Source organism: Notolabrus celidotus, chromosome 5, assembly GCF_009762535.1.
Source record: "Notolabrus celidotus isolate fNotCel1 chromosome 5, fNotCel1.pri, whole genome shotgun sequence".
Lineage (NCBI taxonomy): Eukaryota > Metazoa > Chordata > Actinopteri > Labriformes > Labridae > Notolabrus > Notolabrus celidotus.
In genome coordinates, this window is record NC_048276.1 from 28,066,301 (window position 1) to 28,090,546 (window position 24,246).

At 40.6% G+C, this 24,246-nt stretch overlaps 2 protein-coding genes across 9 annotated transcripts in view; both read left to right on the forward strand.

Moving 5' to 3' along the window:
- Nucleotides 1-3,518: 3,518 nt before the first annotated feature.
- The window catches only part of LOC117813360 (hepatitis A virus cellular receptor 1 homolog), a 32,760-nt gene continuing 12,032 nt past the window's right edge, over nt 3,519-24,246 (forward strand). Inside the window, exons 1-6 of one of the 5 annotated variants that reach the window (XM_034684532.1) lie at nt 3,519-4,022; nt 4,800-4,871; nt 5,837-5,871; nt 8,174-8,261; nt 10,876-10,903; nt 11,034-11,754. In XM_034684532.1, the coding sequence (XP_034540423.1) occupies nt 3,704-4,022; nt 4,800-4,871; nt 5,837-5,871; nt 8,174-8,261; nt 10,876-10,903; nt 11,034-11,196 (705 nt within the window). In that variant the 5' untranslated portion in view covers nt 3,519-3,703 and the 3' untranslated portion in view covers nt 11,197-11,754. Of the gene's footprint in view, nt 4,023-4,799; nt 4,872-5,836; nt 5,872-8,173; nt 8,262-10,875; nt 10,904-11,033; nt 11,755-24,246 lie in introns of those variants that run through there. The other 4 variants (XM_034684533.1, XM_034684534.1, XM_034684536.1 and 1 more) reach the window with 4 other exon arrangements.
- On the forward strand, nt 14,099-23,973 carry LOC117813359 (hepatitis A virus cellular receptor 1 homolog). 4 transcript variants are annotated; one of them, XM_034684526.1, is made up of 7 exons: nt 14,099-14,187; nt 15,523-15,858; nt 16,636-16,707; nt 17,526-17,560; nt 19,868-19,955; nt 23,095-23,122; nt 23,253-23,973. In XM_034684526.1, exons 1-7 carry the CDS (start codon nt 14,154-14,156, stop codon nt 23,413-23,415), a joined length of 756 nt encoding a protein of 251 aa, XP_034540417.1. In that variant the 5' UTR covers nt 14,099-14,153; the 3' UTR covers nt 23,416-23,973. The 4 variants fall into 4 exon arrangements, with proteins under 4 accessions (XP_034540417.1, XP_034540418.1, XP_034540419.1 ...); XM_034684527.1 differs by having other exon boundaries at nt 19,871-19,955; XM_034684528.1 differs by having other exon boundaries at nt 16,642-16,707.

Sequence of the window (24,246 nt, forward strand, 5' to 3'; positions counted from 1 at the left end):
CTTTATTTTTCATAGTTTACTGCAGTTCTCCTCTCTGACCAGCAGGTGGCAGCCCCGACCGACAGGTGAGTGGCATGCTATTGTTTAAAGTTTTAACTTTAACTTTCATTTCAATAGTTGATATCACTAACCTGAGGAAAGGTTTAAGGCATTCCTTAAAGTACGGAGGAAAATAGACATAAATATTTCTACTTCTTGATTATCTATTTTAATTCAAATAAATGTAATTGAAACCTAAAGAGTAAAATGATTAAAGGTAAACCAAATATAATTAAAATATCTTAGTAATTGTAATATCGACTGGAAATCTTCCTGGTTAGTAAGTATCCAGAGGTTTTTGGGGAGTGGGGTCAACCATAGACTGTACGTATACATAATGGACGTATTATCCGTGACGTAACCCATCTGTTTCTGAAGCGCTGTTTTGAAGCCAATCGTTGGCAGGAGCCATATTGGAAATGCTGAACTCAACCTAACTGCTGTCGAGCTAGTGTGAGGTAAAGAGGGGGGCTTTGAGCCTCCTCGCCAACAGATACAGTGTTCCCTGTCAGTCAAGTCAGTAATGTCCTTAAATGGGCAAAACTTGTAATCTTAATATCTTCTGAACCGCCGCGTTAGAAAAACATTCACCCCCCCATACAGTGTGTGCGGATAGAGAAATGAGCTTTCCAGACCTAAACCGTTTTTTGAACCAGGCTATAAACATGTTTATTTCTGCTGCAAAGATCGTCTTTTTTTATTTAATGTGTATGCTTTTTCCAGTGTTTCTGCATCCAGCATCCAGCCTCAAGCAGACGCTCAATGAACTGCAGTTTATAACACTTCCACATGGGCTTCATATTTTGAGACCGGAAGTTGCCGCTTGGGGTCAAAAGATAAAGACACAGGTTATATATTTATGCTTAATATCATATCAGGAGGTGTACGTCTGTTTTGATTTGTCAATACAAGAAATCTATGAAGCCAGAACACAGACGCTCATGATGTAGCCAGAAGTATTATTAAGTATACCTGTAGGAGTCTGATCTGCAGTAATGTTTCACAGTGTGGAGCTGTGCCTCATCTTCAGAGACAGAAAACAGCTGATACAGACAGGAAGTCATAGGCTGACCGTGTTATGAGAAACGATTGCCCAGCACGAAACCGATTCACAGCCCTCTTTGGATGTTGCATCAGGGAGCGTATTAATGAGGCTTTTTTTAGTCCTTCACAGTTTTCAGTGACTCAAAGGTTAACATTAAGAGAATCAAAGGTTCAGCTTGTACAAAATGCACAAATAAAATGTAAAGCATGGGACTTTAGAATATTTATAAACATTTCACATGTTGTTTAAGATTTTTAAAGGCTCTCACAGTAAACAGGAGGATGACCTCTGTCAGGAGAGAAGCTGCTCTGGAGTCAGATTGCTTCAGACATCATGAGTGAACACGTACTGTGATGATATTAGTTTATAATTATTTCTTCAAGTGTGTTAATATTTATTTTTAAATCCCCCGAACAAAGATGTGTTTAGTTTTACATTTGAAGTGACAGAGGATCATTTTTTACAGTGTGCAGAGCAGCTGTGGTTTGTGTGGTGTGAGGGGGGGGGGGTCTGTGTGTGCCAACAGTCTATCAGTGTGACTCTGTTCATCATGAAGATCGTTCTGCTCCTCACCCTCCTCTCAGGTCCTGTTTGTTTTTCCTTGTTTATTTTTTCATAGTTTGTTTGTTTGTTTATTTTCTTGTTTGGTGGTTTCTTAATTCATTTGATTTAAACATGCACTGATCTGTGCAGTTAAGTTTGGTCTGTGTCGACTCTCAGCTCAACCCCAGACTCAGTGAAGTGGACTCCTGTCTCACACAAAGAGACATAAGGCGTTTTTCGACCCGAGGGACTTTACCCCGGAACTACGTGCGTTTCGACTGGTGGACCCAGGGTCTAAATTTAGTTCAGGGGTAGATAATCCCCCCCCTAAAAAGCCCCTGTTTGGGGGATAGTACTTTTTAAAGGTCTCAGCACTTTTGGGGGCAGGGTCTGCAATGCTGAACGTGTCTGGTTTGTAGATTACCTGCAGTGTTTTTATTTCATCCTCCATCCACAATAACATCACACACACATCTGTGATTCACTTGACTAGTTACAAATCAAGAGACATATTGTCCAAAAAAAAAAGGCTGTGGGGTTTAAAATATTTACCATGCGCTCTGCTGATGACATCATCCACACCCATTATAAAATCTAAGACAGTCTGCAGGTTTACACAAACCTAAACCGGGACCTTTGGAAGACCATGCTAGCCATCAAATATCTCTTTGAGGTTATCAAATTCTAAATCTTACCTTTTCAAACCTGAAATAATCTTTCTATGTTTAAGAGTGGAGAGGTCAAAGACGAGTAGTGGGTTTGTTTAATTTTCCACGGTGTCGATAGAAAGCTGCTGAAACTGCCTTTATTTAAGTTTCCCAGTTTGATGTAAAACTTGATTTATACTTCTGTTCAAATCTTTAATGTAGTGTACGCTGTAGGTTCATGTAGCCCTGTGTCTATACATGGAAGCAGCAATAAAGCCCCAAATCAAACTTTTAATATTAACAATAATAATAATAATATTATTGTTAATATTATTATTATTATTATTAGTAGTAGTAGTAGTAGTATTAAATTCACCTCAAGGAATTATTCATAAAACAGGGACAAGTGTGTACTATCTTTTTTTTTTTATTGGAGCCAGAAGCAACCATATATGGAAGAGAAGGTGGAGCTACAGTGGGCTAACAGCAATCTATAAGCTGACACTACTAGCTTAGCTTAAAATATTTTTCTGTAGTTCAGGCAATCTCTCATATGAGTTGGAAGGCTAACTTTGGCTGGCTTAGAATAGGTTTTCATATAAATGGTCATTACTAAATTTCACCTGCTGTGGGCGGACAGGATACAGGAGAGCAAGACTGAACAAACTGGTGAAGAAGGCCAGCTCAGTCCTGGACCCTGTGGAGGTGGTGGCTGCCAGGAGAATTATGGTCAAGCTGTCGTCTCTGATGGACATTTTTTTCTATATATATTCTTGTTGAAGTTCTTGTACTGTACACCTTCTTGTTTGCTGCTGTAACTCCATGAATTTCCCCGTTGTGGAACGAATAAAGGAGTATCTTATTTTATCTTATCTTAGCTTATCTTAACATCATGCTCTTTTGAAGAAGACTTGAAAATGGAGATTGAGACCATACACTCATCATTGTTTACTGAGGGAATAAATCAGCTGAGAAGGACGACCATTTTCTCAAAGACTGATATAAAATCAGATCAGTTACCCCCTGCTGGACATTTCACTTCGATGAGATCAAAGCAATAAAATGAAGTCAAAACAATAGAATGAGATTAAAGTAATAGAATGAGATCAAAGCAATAGAATAGGACCCAAGTGATAGAATGTGATCAAAACAACATAATTAGATTAAAGAAATCAAATGAGATCAAAGCTATAGAGAAGTAAAGACAATTGAAGAAATAGAGTTTAAGAAGCCCCCTGCTGGACATCAGAGAGAATGCAGATTTGAGGCTACATTTCTTTCTTTAATATAGTCTATGATGAATAAAACTAAAAGACATTCATATTAACAGTTTTTAGCTCTAACATGGACTCTAATCTTTCTGCTGAACAGAGCGCTGACATTTACAGACTCTGTTTGTGTCTCCTCAGTTAGCGAATGCAGCAGCATCATGTCAGTTGTTGGTCGAGTGGGTCAGAACATCACTCTGCCCTGTAGCTACAACACAAAGAGAAATGTTGTACGCCGGGTGTGCTGGGGTCGAGGAGATATTCCCAACTCAGGCTGCAGCAAAGAACTCATCTCCACAGATGGACTCAAAGAGTTCACAGAAAGAAGGTATCAGTTACGAGGATGGCTGGACGAGGGAGACGTCTCATTGACCATCCTGAACCTCACAGAGTCAGACGCCGGACGCTACGGCTGCAGAGTACATATACCGGGGTTGTTCAATGATGAAAAACATCATGTAGATCTGACCATAGAGGAAGGTGAGAAGATATTTAATCTAGCATTTTCTGCAGAGGCATACATTTATACAGAGAAACGAAACAACAACAAAAGCAAACATGTATGGGGACAGTGAACATGATCTGAGTTTAGCTCTGCTTATGAGGAGCTGATAGAGTGTCATAAATCTACAGATGCATGCACACCATCAAACGTGACAAGTTCACTTTGGACAACCATCATCTTTTTGAGTTCTTAGAATATTAAGTTGAGCAGATTTTAATGTTGCGGTTGCCACCCTGAGTTACCTTTTAATGTTAGAATTTATGTAACATTTTAACATTGTTGGATTTTTCCAAACAAAGTGGTAACAGACATGTTCTACATACAAAGATACTGAAGCAATATTTAAAGGTGTGGTGTCGTTAATATGAGGTCAATATGACTCTGTTAATCATGATATCATCTATCTTTGGTTAAATACGTTATTAGAGATAACCCAGACCAAACATATTGATATGTTATCATTCACTTAGGAAGCTTGTAAGGTGTCCAAAAGGGGAACTATAATGTAGACAAATGAATGAGTGGTAAATCTTGGATTAACAGGTATTCTGCCCAGACTATATGACATTAAAAGACATTAAGTGTGCTGACTTTTCTACCTTTCTTCAGTCTTTGTGTGGCTGTGCACCTGAGAGCAGTTTGTTGTGTGAGTGTGCTCCTTATCTCAGCTTTCTATCTTTGCTGGAAGTCACGCACAAAATGTGCTGACCTGTAAATAATTTCCTGTCTCTGTTTCATGAGCTGATTTTCACCTTCAGTTGCACAGACGACCACAGAAACAACAAGAATGGTGTCTACAGAAGCAGTGCACATGTATACAGCAGGTATGTGTACACACACACACACACACACATACACACACACACACACACACACACACACACACACACACACACACACACACACAAAGCCACAGCTCAGACGGGGGTGCATATACTGCAGGAGCTTTATTGGTGTACAGGTCTGAGTTGTGGAAAAAAGCAAACACACCTATCCTATTCTGACATTATACTTCAACAGAAACAGGTTAGTCACGTGAATTTGTTGTTCTGTATTAAATATAGAACTGATTATAACTTCTAACTTTGAATCATGTTCTCATTTTTATTCATCCTTCCTTCAAAGCGCTCATTTTCATACCATCAGGGCTGCAGTGGAAATGTTAGGTCTCAAACTGTCACACACGACACCAGATTAAATCAGAGAGAGATCACTGTCAGAGAATAAACAGAGTTATTATAGTCAGATCTATCTGCTCTAATGATGAGACGTCATTAGTGCATTCTCTCTCTGTGTTTTGTTTCTGATCTCTCTGTTCTTTATTTAAGGCGAGTTTCCTCTGCAGGGTGTTTGAGGTCTGCCTGAAAGATAGGTTCAGGAACTAGAGCTGCTGTTCCTTCGCATCATTCGTTTTAACGGTTGGCTTTTTGAATGGGTGTGTTTGTGGTTTCTGGTGTTTCTGCCGCTAGCCTCAAGTGGACACTGGAGGAACTGCAGTTTTTAACACTTCCACATCCGCTTCATATCTTAGGACCGGAGGTTGCCGCTTGTGCTGCACAAATAAATTTGAACTTTAAGGTTTATTGTTGGAAGAACTGTTAAAGTGACTACCACACAGTATTCAGACAGGAGGTACCATCCCTCAAACATATGAGTGTAGGTTTCAAAGAGGGTCTTTGTTAGTTGGGTAAATCCTCCCTCTTACTGAGTAATGGACAGACAGTCAGTTGGATCTGTGCTACACCGTGTTTTAGATTACAGAGTCTGCTCTCACTGTCTCTCTCTGCAGGTCAGCTGACCTCCACGGGGTATGTGAAAGCTGAGGTGAGGCCTACTGTGTCAGCGACAACACAATTCACAAACACGAATGCCAGGACACTTGTTTGTTTAAAAAGATGTATGAATAACACAGAGTCACAGCTTTTATTCTTTTATACTGTGACGTATATTTATGTCCTCAAAGCTGCACTGTGTTTATCTTATAACCACAGTTCCAAATGGACAACATATCTGAAAGTTTTCAGACTTTCATGAGAAATGAATGCTCATTTAAAATGTGAGGTCAGCAAAACCTTTCAAAGCTGTTGGAATCAAGGTCATTTTAAATGTAAGATGTTCTGCCCAATACTGGGAGAAAGTGAAAGAAAGAACTCACCCTTCATCAGTGTTTCTGGGTCTAAAACAGTGATGATGAGTGACAGCTGCAGCTTTTCATCCTACTCCCCTGGTTTAAACTGATCTGTGTAACAGGATATCTGAGCCTTTGTTAATATGAGTCAACAGGAGCAAACATTTTAAGATAAAAAAAAAACTAGGGTAGAGGTTTCATGAGACTCGGGGTTTGTTTTATAAAAAAACTGAAGATTTGGCCTTAATGAAAAACAAACAAATGTGAAGTCATAGTTATAAGATAAAAATCTGAATTTTGTGATAAAACGTTTTAACAATGAAACTAAAACTTGAAGTTATGAAAAGAAGTCATAATTCTGATATAAAATTTAAAATGAAGTCTTAATATTGAGTCATAATTATGGAGTCAAAATTATGAGATAAGAAGTCTTTATATCCCATAATTATGGCGTTTTAACTTTAAATTATAACTTTTCATTTGGGATTTTTCATCTTTCTCTTTTTCCAATAACCTGACAAAAATTAACTTTCACACAGATGTGTCTTTAATTCTCTTTGATCCCATGAAACAGCATTTAGTCCTGCTATGTTCATACGATTTCTATTGGTCCATCTTTACCTGCTTGGTGTCTTTTGTCTGCTCATTGGTGATGTCACAGTAAATATGATATTACAGTTACACATTTTCTGAAAGCATGCCTCATACTCTCAGAACTCTACACACAAATCAAAAAACGCACACACAATGGACAAAACCCCTCAGTTCTCCTGCAAAATGAAACTTTACATTCAAAACAATGTTATTTCTTCTCTAAATGGTATTTTGTTTTCATATCACACACACAAACCAACATATGAATAGACATTTATAAGAACCAGTTGAACACTGATGTGCTTAATGTAAAACACTATGATGAATGGAAAACACTCTGTCTCCATTCATCATAATGACTTAGGCCGTTTTTTTGTTCAGTGTTACACTTACTACAGACAGTACACACATAAGTGTGTTGTAAACTATTTTAGAATATTGTTTTTATACTCAAAACACATAAATACACGGTAACAAATATATTTTATTTTTTCCCAAAAAAACAATTTACACTACACAGTATACATCCCAACCAATACAAAATTGCACATACAGTGGTCAACATACAAAACAACATAAGAATGTACTGTAAACAGTTACAGTGAAAAAAAGAAAAAACTATGCTGCATCCTCTCTTCTGTTTTGGTCTGGCCACAGCACTTCATCCACATCATGAGTGATGTTTTCCCTGGCCAAGCAGCGGGGAAATAAAGCTCTGATGATTGCTAATTGTAAAACTGTGTGACAGGTGTTTGCCCATGTGATGAGTCAGTATGCATAGTAGGGCAATTAACTTTACATTTTGAATGACAGTGTGTTCCTTGTGAAAACAAGAGATTTTCTTCATGAAAATTGTGCCAAATGCAGATAATTGTGTGTAGTGTTTTGAAAAAAGTGTGTTTTAGAACTGACATTTGAGTGTAAAGCAGGAATTGTGCTTGTAGTTTAGCAGAATCGGTTCAGGGCGTTGGTGTATGGGTTACATGTTGTGGTCATTGTGTCTCAAGTACCAGTAATTGTGTGTAAACAATTGAAAAAAACTGTAACATCTAAAGGGAAATGGGTCATGGTGTAATGGAGTACCAGCTTTACAGCACGGTGGGTCCTCCCTTAGAGGACAGGAAGCATGGTTTCTAATTATTAGCTCCCATTAGCTAACATTTGGAAAAAAGAAAACCTAGCATCAGTGTGTTTGCAGGATAAACATGAAGATCTTCATACATCAGCATTCAGAGAAGCTCTGAGGTCTTTTTCAAGAAACTCCAGGCACCTACCATTTTTTACAAAGCTGTAGCACACTACCTCTACACACTGTGTGTGTTTCTGTGTGTGTGTGTGTGTGTGTGTGTGTGTGTGTGTGTGTGTGTGTGCGTGTGCGTGTGTGTGTGTGTGTGTGTGTGTCAGCAGCAGGAGCACAGAACGACGTTGGTTCCAGTGTTAGTTCTGCTCGGGCTGGAAGCTCTGCTCATTGCAGCCATGGTCCTCATGTACTGTAAGTCAGACCTCAACAGTGTCTTACATCTGTCCTCACTCCTGTCCTATCTTATGTCCTCACTCCTGTCCTCACTTCTCTCCTCACATCTGTCCTCAATCCTGTCCTCACATCTGTCCTCACATCTGTCCTCACATCTGTCCTCTCTTCAGTCCTCACCTCTGACTTCAACTCTGTCCTCACATCTGTCCTCACATATGCCCTCACATCTGTCCTCACATCTGCGCTCACATTTGTCCCCACATCTGTCCTCACTTCGGTCCTCACCTCTGACTTCAACTCTTTCCTCACCTCTGTCCTCACATATGCCCTCACTTCTGTCCTCACTTCGATCCTCACCTCTGAATTCAACTCTGTCCTCACTTCTGTCCTCACTCCTGCCCCTACTTCTGTCCTCACTCCTGTCCTCACTTCTGTCCATACATTGTCCTCACTTTTGTCCTTACTTCTGTGCTCACTTCTGTCCTCAATTCTTTCCTCACCTCTGTCCTCACATATGCCCTCACTTCTGTCCTCATATCTGTCCTCACTTCTTTCCTCACTTCTGTCATCACTCCTGCCCTTACCTTGTCCTCACTTATGTCATCACTTCTGTCCTCACTGTGGTCCTCACCTCTGACTTCACGTCTGTTCTCACCTCTGTCGTCACATATGCCCTCACTTCTGTCCTCACTCTGATCCTCACCTCTGACTTCAGCTCTGTCCTCACTTCTGTCCTCATATCTGTCCGCACATATGCCCTCACTCCTGTCCTCACGTCTGTCCTCACATCTGTTCTCACACCTGTCCTCACCTCTGTCCTCACTTCTGTCCTCACTCCTGTCCTCACTTCTGTCCATACATTGTCCTCACTTTTAGCCTTACTTCTGTGTTCACTTCTGTCCTCAATTCTTTCCTCACTATGTCCTCAAATCTGTCCTCACTTCAGTCCTGACATCTGTCCTCACTTCGGTCCTCACCTCTGACTTCAACTCTGTCCTCACATCTGTCCTCACATCTGTCCTCACATCTGTCCTCACATCTGTCCTCACATCTGTCCTCACATCTTAGCTCACATTTGTCACCACGTCTATCCTCACTCCGGTCCTCACCTCTGACTTCAACTCTTTCCTCACCTCTGTCCTCACATCTGTCCTCACATCTGTCCTCACATCTGTCCTCACATCTTAGCTCACATTTGTCACCACATCTGTCCTAACTTCGATCCTCACCTCTGACTTCAGCTCTATCCTCACTTCTGTCCTCACATCTGTCCTCACATCTGTCCTCACATCTGTCCTCACATCTGTCCTTACCTCTGTCCTCACTTCTGTCCTCACTCCTGCCCCTACTTCTGTCCTCACTCCTGTCCTCACTTCTGTCCATACATTGTCCTCAAATCTGTCCTCACTTCGGTCCTCACATCTGTCCTCACTTCGGTCCTCACCTCTGACTTCAACTCTGTCCTCACCTCTGTCCTCACATCTGTCCTCACATATTCCCTCACTTTTGTCCTCACATCTATCCTCACATCTGTCCTCACCTCTGTCCTCACCTCTGTCCTCACCTCTGTCCTCACATCTGTCCTCACCTCTGTCCTCACTCACAAAGTTTTTCTAACACTAGCAGAGCTAGCTCCAGCAGCCTTCAGTCCTCCTTGCAGGTTAACATTCACATGCCTGTGTTGGTTCCTCATTGCCTTGAGGAGTGGTTTACTGTATGGGTACATCTCAAAGCTCTAAACTGCAGTCTCCTCACTCCTCGCTCCTCAGCCGAACCTGAAGGAGTTACTGATGCGCCATTTTAACTGGCATCCCAAAGCTCTTAATGCTGCTGGAGGAGAGAGGAGAGAGGAGGGAGGAGACTGATCGGAGGAGGGATAATCGAGGAAACACGAGAGCAGACTTTGCGGAAGTCTTTTGACAGACACGCCCCCTTATCAAATATCACTCACTGATTGGACACTGCGGCGGCCTCAGACTTCTCTTAAACTTCACATCACTTGAGTTTGATAATAGAAAAAAGACGGACCTTAAAACAGTCACTAAGGGTGCCCTGAAACAGATCATAAACAGTCACTAAGGGTGCCCTAAGACAGACCTTAAAACAGTCACTAAGGGTGCCCTGAGACAGATCATAAACAGTCACTAAGGGTGCCCTAAGACAGACCTTAAAACAGTCACTAAGGGTGCCCTGAAACAGATCATAAACAGTCACTAAGGGTGCCCTAAGACGGACCTTAAAACAGTCACTAAGGGTGCCCTGAGACAGATCATAAACAGTCACTAAGGGTGCCCTAAGACGGACCTTAAAACAGTCACTAAGGGTGCCCTGAGACAGATCATAAACAGTCACTAAGGGTGCCCTAAGACGGACCTTAAAACAGTCACTAAGGGTGCCCTGAAACAGATCATAAACAGTCACTAAGGGTGCCCTAAGACAGACCTTAAAACAGTCACTAAGGGTGCCTGAGACAGATCATAAACATACGTCGGTTTCTAAACAGTCTGTATGTGATGAGCTGAGATTAAAACTTGTATGATGTGAGTTTCAAACACAAAATACTGAACGCAAAATCATAAATTCAATAATATAATAATTTAATGTTGTTTGTGATGTTTTTCTGTCCCTGCAGCGAGATCATGGATGCTACTCAACACAGTGTAAGTTTCATGAGCTGACTCTTACAGACTGGGGAACAGAGGGAGTTGATGGAGTTCTGTTTATTTTGTGTCTGTATGAATGATGTATGAGAGTAAATTAAAAGCCTCATGTGGTTTCTCTGTGTGTCAGGCCTCAGCAGGAGGTCAGCAGCACGGTTCTCTTCAGTTTGACTCCGTCCACTGTGCAGTTCCACAGACGAGACTCAGCCGTGGAAAACATCAACCAGAGAGACGGAGGAGAGTACACAACAGTTGTGTATCACTTAACACAGTCGTTAGGCTCCGCCCACTGACCATATGACAAACCCTAGACAAAAAGAACTCACAAAATGGTTATTGGAGGCATACAGAGTTCCATCAGTTCCCCTGATGGCCACCAGGAATTCAATGTAAAGAGGCAGAGTGGAGATCAGGGGTCTCAAACTCAAACTGACTTGGGGCCACCATTGGTGCCGTCATCTTAAAGGAGGGCCACTCCAAAGTTCAGCTGTTACAAGTAATCCCCATAACTCTGAAAACGTATTTCTTATTTCCTGTATTATTATTTTTTTTCATAATTAACCAACAAACTCAAACAGATGTTTGTGATGTATAATGATTTCTTTTGGACTGCTAGGACAAAATCTTTTGTCTTTTATTTGAAATAAAATAACTTAAAAGCTGAAAGCTGCTCTGAACTTAAAATACAGATACTCTACATCTGTCCTGTACTCTGTTTATGCTCTCCTGCTCATACATCTGAGCCACATCTGTCCTGATGGAGGTGACAGTTCACACCTTGGTACAGCTTCAGGATGTGATCACTCAGCCTGGACCTCTGCTTACATTTATTAAAGTTCATTTTCAAAACAGTTCTTCACACAGATGTGCTTCCACAGTGGTGTGTAACGTGACTGGAGGCTCAGCTCTGATACAGCCCTGCTGTATTGATTGATTGATTAGGTTTATTTTGGTCTACGTCAGCAACCAACACGTCCCTCCACAACATAGGAGCCATGTAAAAATTACAAATAGAAGCAAAAAACAAAACAATCACTGAGGGATCCTTAAAATATATATATATATATATAGAGAGAGAGAGAGAGAGAGAGAGAGAGAGAGAGAGAGAGAGAGAGAGAGTCCAGTATATACATACACACACATATCTATCTGTACATGCATACGTACACATACACATGCATACATACATCATGAATACATATAAACATGCAAACACATCCACATATATTTTGGCCAATCACATGCTGACTAAAAAAGGTGTAGGCTGAAGCCAAGGCTTATCCTGCCTACCCTTTAACATAACTTGCACCTTATAGGCAACATTGTGCAGTAATTATGTTGTTTTATAACAAAGCACTCTTCAAACTTTTCATTCGGAAACAAACTTACAAACAAAAAAACAAATCCCAAAACATTTCAATCTCAACAAGGCGCAGTTCAGAAATCTTAGCGAAACCTAATATAAATTCAAGTTTATAATTCATCCATATATTTATTTCACTTTTTGTTTTTGAGCATTTTTTTAAATACACACAAATTACACGTTTTTAATTCCTCATCACAACTGTTCCAAAAGTTTACCCCTCTAATCGATACACACCTCTGTTTTATATTTGTCCTTGTCTTTATTTTTTTTTAAATACCTGTTCCTCTTTATTCATACCTGCTTTCTCTGATTTCAAACAACCTCTGAACACAGTAAGGAAGTAAACCATGTTTTGCTTTATACATTACCTGAGCTGTTTTGTGTTCCACTAAATCATAAAATTTAAGGGCCTTTAAACTAATAAACAGTACAAACAGTGTTGTTGGCTTCAAGACCAATGAGTCATTAATTTAATTTGAAGCAAAATAAGCGCTTTTCTATTTAGTTAAAGCTCATTACAAAACACAACCATATAAATTTAGTGTGTAAGACTTTCTTTCATCTAAAAATTGAGCTGCAGCTAACACATAAGTAATAACTAATATACCACTCTACATCACACTGAATGGTATTCTACTGTGTCATTTTTTGGCTCTTCTGGATGGTTGCTGTGGTTCTCAGACTTTGGAGGAAGTTTCTGAGGCGTAACTTCAGGGTTGTTTCCAATCCATTCCGATCCACTTTATTTATATAACACATTTAAAAAAAACAATCAAGTTTAGCAAAGTGCTGCACAGTGAGGTAAAGTAAGTTAAAACATACAGAACATGAAACGCTGTCCTGGAAATAAAATAGAATAAAATTAAATAGAATTAAATAATAAAACAAATAAAACATTTCAAAAAAGAGTTAAAAAAATAAATTAATAAATAAATAAGAAGAAATGATTTAAGAAAAACACTGTAAGAGCAAATTAAAATCCAATAAAAGAACAGACAGAGACCACACAACTGTCATGCTGGGTTAAACGCCAAGGAGTAAAAATATATTTTAAGGCGGGATTAAAAGTCAGTAATGTTTGGGAAAATCTAAAATGGCAGGGTAGCTCGTTCCACAGTTTTTGAGGCCACTGCCAAGAAGGCACGGCCACCCCTGGTTTTCAGTCTGGTCTTAGGGACCACAACAAGTTGCTGACCAGTAGACCTCAAAGACCTTGTGGGAGTGTAGATTTGCATGAGGTCGGAAATATACTGTGGAACTACTCCATTTATCGATTTGGGTATTCATTGTGGTTTGTGGGATGTTTCAGTTTGGACCTGTTCTGACTGTTTCAGATATACTGAACTTGTAGAGTTGAGGAGGTTTAACAGGTCTGTCCACTAGGGAGCAGTGTCACTTATGATTCTTAGTGTAAGACTGAAACAGAAATCAGAAACCAAAGCTTATATTCACTACTTCAACAACAATGATCAATCAGCTCTGACATACAAGATGAGACAGTCTGTATGAATGATAGCTAGATGATAGAGCTCCACTGTGAGTTATTATTACTGTAGAACAGGTGGTTTGTCAACCAGTCAGCTTCCTTGATGCCTGTCTGTTATTTGAGATGGTTGCTGATTATGTCCTGGTCAGCATGAGGTGGTTACTATGGTGATTATACTTAAAATCCCTAGCAGTGATGAAGGGTTAATTTTCTGTTGTCTAGTTTTGGTTTGATTTTCAAACGATCTCGAGCCAGGCTGTGTTTATTTTTTATCTTTGAAGTGACAGAGGATCATTTTTTACAGTGTGCAAAGCAGCTGTGGTCTGGTGTGTGTGTGTGTGTATGTGAGTGTGTGTGTGTGTGTGTGTTGATAGTCTGTCAGTGTGACTCTGTTCATCATGAAGATCGTTCTGCTCCTCGTCCTTCTCTCAGGTCCTGTTTATTTTTTGTTTGTTTGTTTGTTTATTTTCTCTTTTAGTGGTTTCTTAATTGCTTTGATTTTAACTTGTACTGATAAGAAGAATGTATCTGGTCCAGATAAGGGATCAGTACAATCCTGTTTTTCTTGCAGTTGATGTGTTTAATTTCAGACTTCAATTTGAATATTATTATGTCTGATCATTAGTATGAGGGAGCCTCACCTGTCAGAGTCACTATCTTCAGGTTGAGCTGTGAACTAATTAAAAACCTCATTCTCACAGATACAAACAGCTGTGAATAATAACGGGTTCACTGAAATAACCGCTGTGAGGTTACAGACTCAAACAAAGAATTGAGGTTTTCTGTGTGTCTGCGGAGTTTAGTTTGGTCTGTGTTGACTCTCAGCTCAACCATAGACTCAGTGAAGTGGACTCCTGTCACACAAAGAGACTTAATGCTCGAAAACTCAAACTTGACAAAACTCTTTCTCTGTTCAGCTTCAAAGTTTGATCTGAGTAGACATTTTGAGGGTCAATTATGAGTGTGGGGTGAAAATTAGGGTCTGATAAGAGAACTGTTGGAAAGGGCTTTGAAATATTACCATGTACTCTACTGAAGACATCATCCACTCTGATACGGAACATTCCGCACAATACACACCCATTATAAAATCTACCAGGACCTAATATCTCTTTGAGGTTATCAATTTCTAAATCTTATTTGTTCAAACTTGAAATAATCTTTCTATGTTTAAGAGTGGAGAGGTCAAAGACAAGTAGTGGGTTTGTTTAATTTTCCACGGTGTTGATAGAAAGCTGCTGAAACTGCCTTTATTTAAGTTTCCAAGTTTAATGTGAAACATGATTTATACTTCTGTTTAAATATCTGCTTTAGGTTCATGTAGTCCTGTGTCTATTCATGGAGAATGTTTACTGAGGGAATTAACCAGCTGAGGAGGAGGACCATTTTCTCAAAGACTGATATAAAATCTTCTCTTTCCTACTAGGGGAGTTACCCTCTGTTGGAAGACAGAATGAGATCAAAGCAATAGAGTTAGATCAAAACCATAGAATGAGATCAAATCAATAGAATTAGATCAAAGCAATTGAATGTAATCCAAGCAAATGAGAAGTAAAGACAATAGAAGAAAGATATATGAGTATAAGAAGCCCCCTGTTGGACATCAGAGAGAATGCAGATCTGGGGCTACATTTCTTTCTTTAATACAGCCTATGATGAATAAAATTAAAAGACATTCATATGAACAGTTTTTAGCTCTAACATGGACTCTAATTTTTTTGCTGAACAGAGCGCTGACATTTACAGACTCTGTTTGTGTCTCCTCAGTCAGCGAATGCAGCATCATCTCAGTTGATGGTCGAGTTGGTCAGAACATCACTCTGCCCTGTAGCTACAACACAAAGAGCAATGGTGTGCGCCGGGTGTGCTGGAGTCGAGGAGATATTCCCAACTCAGGCTGCAACAAAGAACTCATCTCCACAGATGGACTTAAAGAGATCACAGAAGGAAGGTATCAGTTACGGGGACCGCTGGACGAGGGAGACGTCTCATTGACCATCCTGAACCTCACAGAGTCAGACGCCGGACGCTACGCCTGCAGAGTGGATATACGGGGGTGGTTCAATGATGAAAAACATCATGTAGATCTGACCATAGAGGAAGGTGAGAAGATATTTAACCTAGCATTTTCTGCAGAGGCATACATTTATACAGAGAAACGAAACAACAACAAAAGCAAACATGTATGGGGACAGTGAACATGATCTGAGTTTAGCTCTGCTTATGAGGAGCTGATAGAGTGTCATAAATCTACAGATGCATGCACACCATCAAACGTGACAAGTTCACTTTGGACAACCATCATCTTTTTGAGTTCTTAGAATATTAAGTTGAGCAGATTTTAATGTTGCGGTTGCCACCCTGAGTTACCTTTTAATGTTAGAATTTATGCAACATTTTAACATTGTTGGATTTTTCCAAACAAAGTGGTAACAGACATGTTCTACATACAAAGATACTGAAGCAATATTTAAAGGTGTGGTGTCGTTAATATGAGGTCAATATGACTCTGTTAATCATGATATCATCTATCTTTGGTTAAATACGTTATTAGAGATAACCCAGACCAAACATATTGATATGTTATCATTCACTTAGGAAGCTTGTAAGGTGTCCAAAAGGGGAACTATAATGTAGACAAATGAATGAGTGGTAAATCTTGGATTAACAGGTATTCTGCCCAGACTATATGACATTAAAAGACATTAAGTGTGCTGACTTTTCTACCTTTCTTCAGTCTTTGTGTGGCTGTGCACCTGAGAGCAGTTTGTTGTGTGAGTGTGCTCCTTATCTCAGCTTTCTATCTTTGCTGGAATTCACGCACAAAATGTGCTGACCTGTAAATAATTTCCTGTCTCTGTTTCATGAGCTGATTTTCAGCTTCAGTTGCACAGACGACCACAGAAACAACAAGAATGGTGTCTACAGAAGCAGTGCACATGTATACAGCAGGTATGTGTACACACACACACACATACACACACACACACACACACACACACACACACACACACACACACACACACAAAGCCACAGCTCAGACGGGGGTGCATATACTGCAGGAGCTTTATTGGTGTACAGGTCTGAGTTGTGGAAAAAAGCAAACACACCTATCCTATTCTGACATTATACTTCAACAGAAACAGGTTAGTCACGTGAATTTGTTGTTCTGTATTAAATATAGAACTGATTATAACTTCTAACTTTGAAACATGTACTCATTTTTATTCATCCTTCCTTCAAAGCGCTCATTTTCATACCATCAGGGCTGCAGCGGAAATGTTAGGTCTAAAACTGTCACACACGACACCAGATTAAATCAGAGAGAGATCACTGTCAGAGAATAAACAGAGTTATTATAGTCAGATCTATCTGCTCTAATGATGAGACGTCATTAGTGCATTCTCTCACTGTGTTTTGTTTCTGATCTCTCTGTTCTTTATTTAAGGCGAGTTTCCTCTGCAGGGTGTTTGAGGTCTTTTTAACACTTCCACATCCGCTTCATATCTTAGGACCGGAGGTTGCCGCTTGTGCTGCACAAATAAATTTGAACTTTAAGGTTTATTGTTGGAAGAACTGTTAAAGTGACTACCACACAGTATTCAGACAGGAGGTACCATTCCTCAAACATTTGAGTGTAGGGTTCAAAGAGGGTCTTTGTTAGTTGGGTAAATCCTCCCTCTTACTGAGTAATGGACAGACAGTCAGTTGGATCTGTGCTACACCGTGTTTTAGATTACAGAGTCTGCTCTCACTGTCTCTCTCTGCAGGTCAGCTGACCTCCACGGGGTATGTGAAAGCTGAGGTGAGGCCTCCTGCGTCAGCGACAACACAATTCCCAAACACGAATGCCAGGACACTTGTTTGTTTAAAAAGATGTATGAATAACACAGAGTCACAGCTTTTATTCTTTTGTACTGTGACGTATATTTATGTCCTCAAAGCTGCACTGTGTTTATCTTATAACCACAGTTCCAAATGGACAACATATCTGAAAGTTTTCAGACTTTCATGAGAAATGAATGCTCATTTAAAATGTGAGGTCAGCAAAACCTTTCAAAGCAGTTGGAATCAAGGTCATTTTAAATGTAAGATGTTCTGCCCAATACTGGGAGAAAGTGAAAGAAAGAACTCACCCTTCATCAGTGTTTCTGTGTCTAAAACAGTGATGATGAGTGACAGCTGCAGCTTTTCATCCTACTCCCCTGGTTTAAACTGATCTGTGTAACAGGATATCTGAGCCTTTGTTAATATGAGTCAACAGGAGCAAACATTTTAAGATAAAAAAAAAACTAGGGTAGAGGTTTCATGAGACTCGGGGTTTGTTTTATAAAAAAAACGGAAGATTTGGCCTTAATGAAAAACGAACAAATGTGAAGTCATAGTTATAAGATAAAAATCTGAATTTTGTGATAAAACGTTTTAACAATGAAACTAAAACTTGAAGTTATGAAAAGAAGTCATAATTCTGATATAAAATTTAAAATGAAGTCTTAATATTGAGTCATAATTATGGAGTCAAAATTATGAGATAAGAAGTCTTTATATCCCATAATTATGGCGTTTTAACTTTAAATTATAACTTTTCATTTGGGATTTTTCATCTTTCTCTTTTTCCAATAACCTGACAAAAATTAACTTTCACACAGATGTGTCTTTAATTCTCTTTGATCCCATGAAACAGCATTTAGTCCTGCTATGTTCATACGATTTCTATTGGTCCATCTTTACCTGCTTGGTGTCTTTTGTCTGCTCATTGGTGATGTCACAGTAAATATGATATTACAGTTACACATTTTCTGAAAGCATGCCTCATACTCTCAGAACTCTGCACACAAATCAAAAAACGCACACACAATGGAGAAAACCCCTCAGTTCTCCTGCAAAATGAAACTTTACATTCAAAACAATGTTATTTCTTCTCTAAATGGTATTTTGTTTTCATATCACACACACAAACCAACATATGAATAGACATTTATAAGAACCAGTTGAACACTGATGTGCTTAATGTAAAACACTATGATGAATGGAAAACACTCTGTCTCCATTCATCATAATGACTTAGGCCGTTTTTTTGTTCAGTGTTACACTTACTACAGACAGTACACACATAAGTGTGTTGTAAACTATTTTAGAATATTGTTTTTATACTCAAAACACACAAATACACGGTAACAAATATATTTTATTTTTTCCCAAAAAAACAATTTACACTACACAGTATACATCCCAACCAATACAAAATTGCACATACAGTGGTCAACATACAAAACAACATAAGAATGTACTGTAAACAGTTACAGTGAAAAAAAGAAAAAACTATGCTGCATCCTCTCTTCTGTTTTGGTCTGGCCACAGCACTTCATCCACATCATGAGTGATGTTTTCCCTGGCCAAGCAGCGGGGAAATAAAGCTCTGATGATTGCTAATTGTAAAACTGTGTGACAGGTGTTTGCCCATGTGATGAGTCAGTATGCATAGTAGGGCAATTAACTTTACATTTTGAATGACAGTGTGTTCCTTGTGAAAACAAGAGATTTTCTTCATGAAAATTGTGCCAAATGCAGATAATTGTGTGTAGTGTTTTGAAAAAAGTGTGTTTTAGAACTGACATTTGAGTGTAAAGCAGGAATTGTGCTTGTAGTTTAGCAGAATCGGTTCAGGGCGTTGGTGTATGGGTTACATGTTGTGGTCATTGTGTCTCAAGTACCAGTAATTGTGTGTAAACAATTGAAAAAAACTGTAACATCTAAAGGGAAATGTGTCATGGTGTAATGGAGTACCAGCTTTACAGCATGGTGGGTCCTCCCTTAGAGGACAGGAAGCATGGTTTCTAATTATTAGCTCCCATTAGCTAACATTTGGAAAAAAGAAAACCTAGCATCAGTGTGTTTGCAGGATAAACATGAAGATCTTCATACATCAGCATTCAGAGAAGCTCTGAGGTCTTTTTCAAGAAACTCCAGGCACCTACCATTTTTTACAAAGCTGTAGCACACTACCTCTACACACTGTGTGTGTTTCTGTGTGTGTGTGTGTGTGTGTGTGTGTGTGTGTGTGTGTGTGTGTGTGTGCGTGTGCGTGTGTGTGTGTGTGTGTGTGTGTCAGCAGCAGGAGCACAGAACGACGTTGGTTCCAGTGTTAGTTCTGCTCGGGCTGGAAGCTCTGCTCATTGCAGCCATGGTCCTCATGTACTGTAAGTCAGACCTCAACAGTGTCTTACATCTGTCCTCACTCCTGTCCTATCTTATGTCCTCACTCCTGTCCTCACTTCTCTCCTCACATCTGTCCTCAATCCTGTCCTCACATCTGTCCTCACATCTGTCCTCTCTTCAGTCCTCACCTCTGACTTCAACTCTGTCCTCACATCTGTCCTCACATATGCCCTCACTTCTGTTCTCACATCTGTCCTCACATCTGTCCTCACATCTGTCCTCACATCTGCGCTCACATTTGTCCCCACATCTGTCCTCACTTCGGTCCTCACCTCTGACTTCAACTCTTTCCTCACCTCTGTCCTCACATCTGTCCTCACATATTCCCTCACTTCTGTCCTCACTTCGATCCTCACCTCTGACTTCAACTCTGTCCTCACTTCTGTCCTCACTCCTGCCCCTACTTCTGTCCTCACTCCTGCCCCTACTTCTGTCCTCACTCCTGCCCCTACCGCTGTCCTCACTCCTGTCCTCACTTCTGTCCATACATTGTCCTCACTTTTGTCCTTACTTCTGTGCTCACTTCTGTCCTCAATTCTTTCCTCACCTCTGTCCTCACATATGCCCTCACTTCTGTCCTCATATCTGTCCTCACTTCTTTCCTCACTTCTGTCATTACTCCTGCCCTTAACTTGTCCTCACTTATGTCATCACTTCTGTCCTCACTCCGGTCCTCACCTCTGACTTCAGCTCTGTCCTCACTTCTGTCCTCATAATTGTCCTCACATATGCCCTCACTCCTGTCCTCACGTCTGTCCTCACATCTGTTCTCACACCTGTCCTCACCTCTGTCCTCACTTCTGTCCTCACTCCTGCCCCTACTTCTGTCCTCACTCCTGTCCTCACTTCTGTCCATACATTGTCCTCACTTTTGCCCTTACCTCTGTGTTCACTTCTGTCCTCAATTCTTTCCTCACTATGTCCTCAAATATGTCCTCACTTCGGTCCTGACACCTGTCCTCACTTCTGTCCTCACCTCTGACTTCAACTCTGTCCTCAACTCTGTCCTCACATCTGTCCTCACATATTCCCTCACATCTGTCCTCACATCTGTCCTCACATCTGTCCTCACATCTTAGCTCACATTTTTCACCACATCTGTCCTCACTCCGATCCTCACCTCTGACTTCAGCTCTGTCCTCACTTCTGTCCTCACATATGCCCTCACTTCTATCCTTACTTCGATCCTCACCTCTGACTTCAGCTCTGTCCTCACTTCTTTCCTCACATCTGTCCTCACATCTGTTCTCACACCTGTCCTCACCTCTGTCCTCACTTCTGTCCTCACTCCTGCCCCTACTTCTGTCCTCACTCCTGTCCTCACTTCTGTCCATACATTGTCCTCACTTTTGCCCTTACTTCTGTGCTCACTTCTGTCCTCAATTCTTTCCTCACTATGTCCTCAAATCTGTCCTCACTTCGGTCCTCACATCTGTCCTCACTCCGGTCCTCACCTCTGACTTCAACTCGTTCCTCACCTCTGTCATCACATCTATCCTCACTTATTCCCTCACTTCTATCCTTACTTCGATCCTCACCTCTGACTTCAGCTCTGTCCTCACTTCTGTCCTCACATCTGTCCTCACATCTGTTCTCACACCTGTCAACACCTCTGTCCTCACTTCTGTCCTCACTCCTGCCCCTACTTCTGTCCTCACTCCTGTCCTCACTTCTGTCCATACATTGTCCTCACTTTTGCCCTTACTTCTGTGCTCACTTCTGTCCTCAATTCTTTCCTCACTATGTCCTCAAATATGTCCTCACTTCGGTCCTCACATCTGTCCTCACTTTGGTCCTCACCTCTGACTTCAACTCTGTCCTCACCTCTGTCCTCACATCTGTCCTTACATATTCCCTCACTTCTGTCCTCACATCTATCCTCACATCTGTCCTCACCTCTGTCCTCACCTCTGTCCTCACCTCTGTCCTCACATCTGTCCTCACCTCTGTCCTCACTCACAAAGTTTTTCTAACACTAGCAGAGCTAGCTCCAGCAGCCTTCAGTCCTCCTTGCAGGTTAACATTCACATGCCTGTGTTGGTTCCTCATTGCCTTGAGGAGTGGTTTACTGTATGGGTACATCTCAAAGCTCTAAACTGCAGTCTCCTCACTCCTCGCTCCTCGGCCGAACCTGAAGGAGTTACTGATGCGCCATTTTAACTGGCATCCCAAAGCTCTTAATGCTGCTGGAGGAGAGAGGAGGGAGGAGACTGATCGGAGGAGGGATAATCGAGGAAACACGAGAGCAGACTTTGCGGAAGTCTTTTGACAGACACGCCCCCTTATCAAATATCACTCACTGATTGGACACTGCAGCGGCCTCAGACTTCTCTTAAACTTCACATCACTTGAGTTTGATAATAGAAAAAAGACGGACCTTAAAACAGTCACTAAGGGTGCCCTGAAACAGATCATAAACAGTCACTAAGGGTGCCCTAAGACAGACCTTAAAACAGTCACTAAGGGTGCCCTGAGACAGATCATAAACAGTCACTAAGGGTGCCCTAAGACAGACCTTAAAACAGTCACTAAGGGTGCCCTGAAACAGATCATAAACAGTCACTAAGGGTGCCCTAAGACAGACCTTAAAACAGTCACTAAGGGTGCCCTGAAACAGATCATAAACAGTCACTAAGGGTGCCCTGAGACAGACCTTAAAACAGTCACTAAGGGTGCCCTAAGACAGACCTTAAAACAGTCACTAAGGGTGCCCTGAGACAGATCATAAACAGTCACTAAGGGTGCCATAAGACAGACCTTAAAACAGTCACTAAGGGTTCCCTGAAACAGATCATAAACAGTCACAAAGGGTGCCCTAAGACAGACCTTAAAACAGTCACTAAGGGTGCCCTAAGACAGACCTTAAAACAGTCACTAAGGGTTCCCTGAAACAGATCATAAACAGTCACTAAGGGTGCCCTAAGACAGACCTTAAAACAGTCACTAAGGGTGCCTGAGACAGATCATAAACATACGTTGGTTTCTAAACAGTCTGTATGTGATGAGCTGAGATTAAAACTTGTATGATGTGAGTTTCAAACACAAAATACTGAACGCAAATTCATAAATTCAATAATATAATAATTTAATGTTGTTTGTGATGTTTTTCTGTCCCTGCAGCGAGATCATGGATGCTACTCAACACAGTGTAAGTTTCATGAGCTGACTCTTACAGACTGGGGAACAGAGGGAGTTGATGGAGTTCTGTTTATTTTGTGTCTGTATGAATGATGTATGAGAGTAAATTAAAAGCCTCATGTGGTTTCTCTGTGTGTCAGGCCTCAGCAGGAGGTCAGCAGCACGGTTCTCTTCAGTTTGACTCCGTCCACTGTGCAGTTCCACAGACGAGACTCAGCCGTGGAAAACATCAACCAGAGAGACGGAGGAGAGTACACAACAGTTGTGTATCACTTAACACAGTCGTTAGGCTCCGCCCACTGACCATATGACAAACCCTAGACAAAAAGAACTCACAAAATGGTTATTGGAGGCATACAGAGTTCCATCAGTTCCCCTGATGGCCACCAGGAATTCAATGTAAAGAGGCAGAGTGGAGATCAGGGGTCTCAAACTCAAACTGACTTGGGGCCACCATTGGTGCCGTCATCTTAAAGGAGGGCCACTCCAAAGTTCAGCTGTTACAAGTAATCCCCATAACTCTGAAAACGTATTTCTTATTTCCTGTATTATTATTTTATGTCATAATTAACCGACAAACTCAAACAGATGTTTGTGATGTATAATGATTTCTTTTGGACTGCTAGGACAAAATCTTTTGTCTTTTATTTGAAATAAAATAACTTAAAAGCTGAAAGCTGCTCTGAACTTAAAATACAGATACTCTACATCTGTCCTGTACTCTGTTTATGCTCTCCTGCTCATACATCTGAGCCACATCTGTCCTGATGGAGGTGACAGTTCACACCTTGGTACAGCTTCAGGATGTGATCACTCAGCCTGGACCTCTGCTTACATTTATTAAAGTTCATTTTCAAAACAGTTCTTCACACAGATGTGCTTCCACAGTGGTGTGTAACGTGACTGGAGGCTCAGCTCTGATACAGCCCTGCTGTATTTATTGATTGATTAGGTTTATTTTGGTCTACGTCAGCAACCAACACGTCCCTCCACAACATAGGATCCATGTAAAAATTACAAATAAAAGCAAAAAACAAAACAATCACTGAGGGATCCTTAAAAAAAAAAAAAAAAAAAAAATATATATATATATATAGAGAGAGAGAGAGAGAGAGAGAGAGAGAGAGTCCAGTA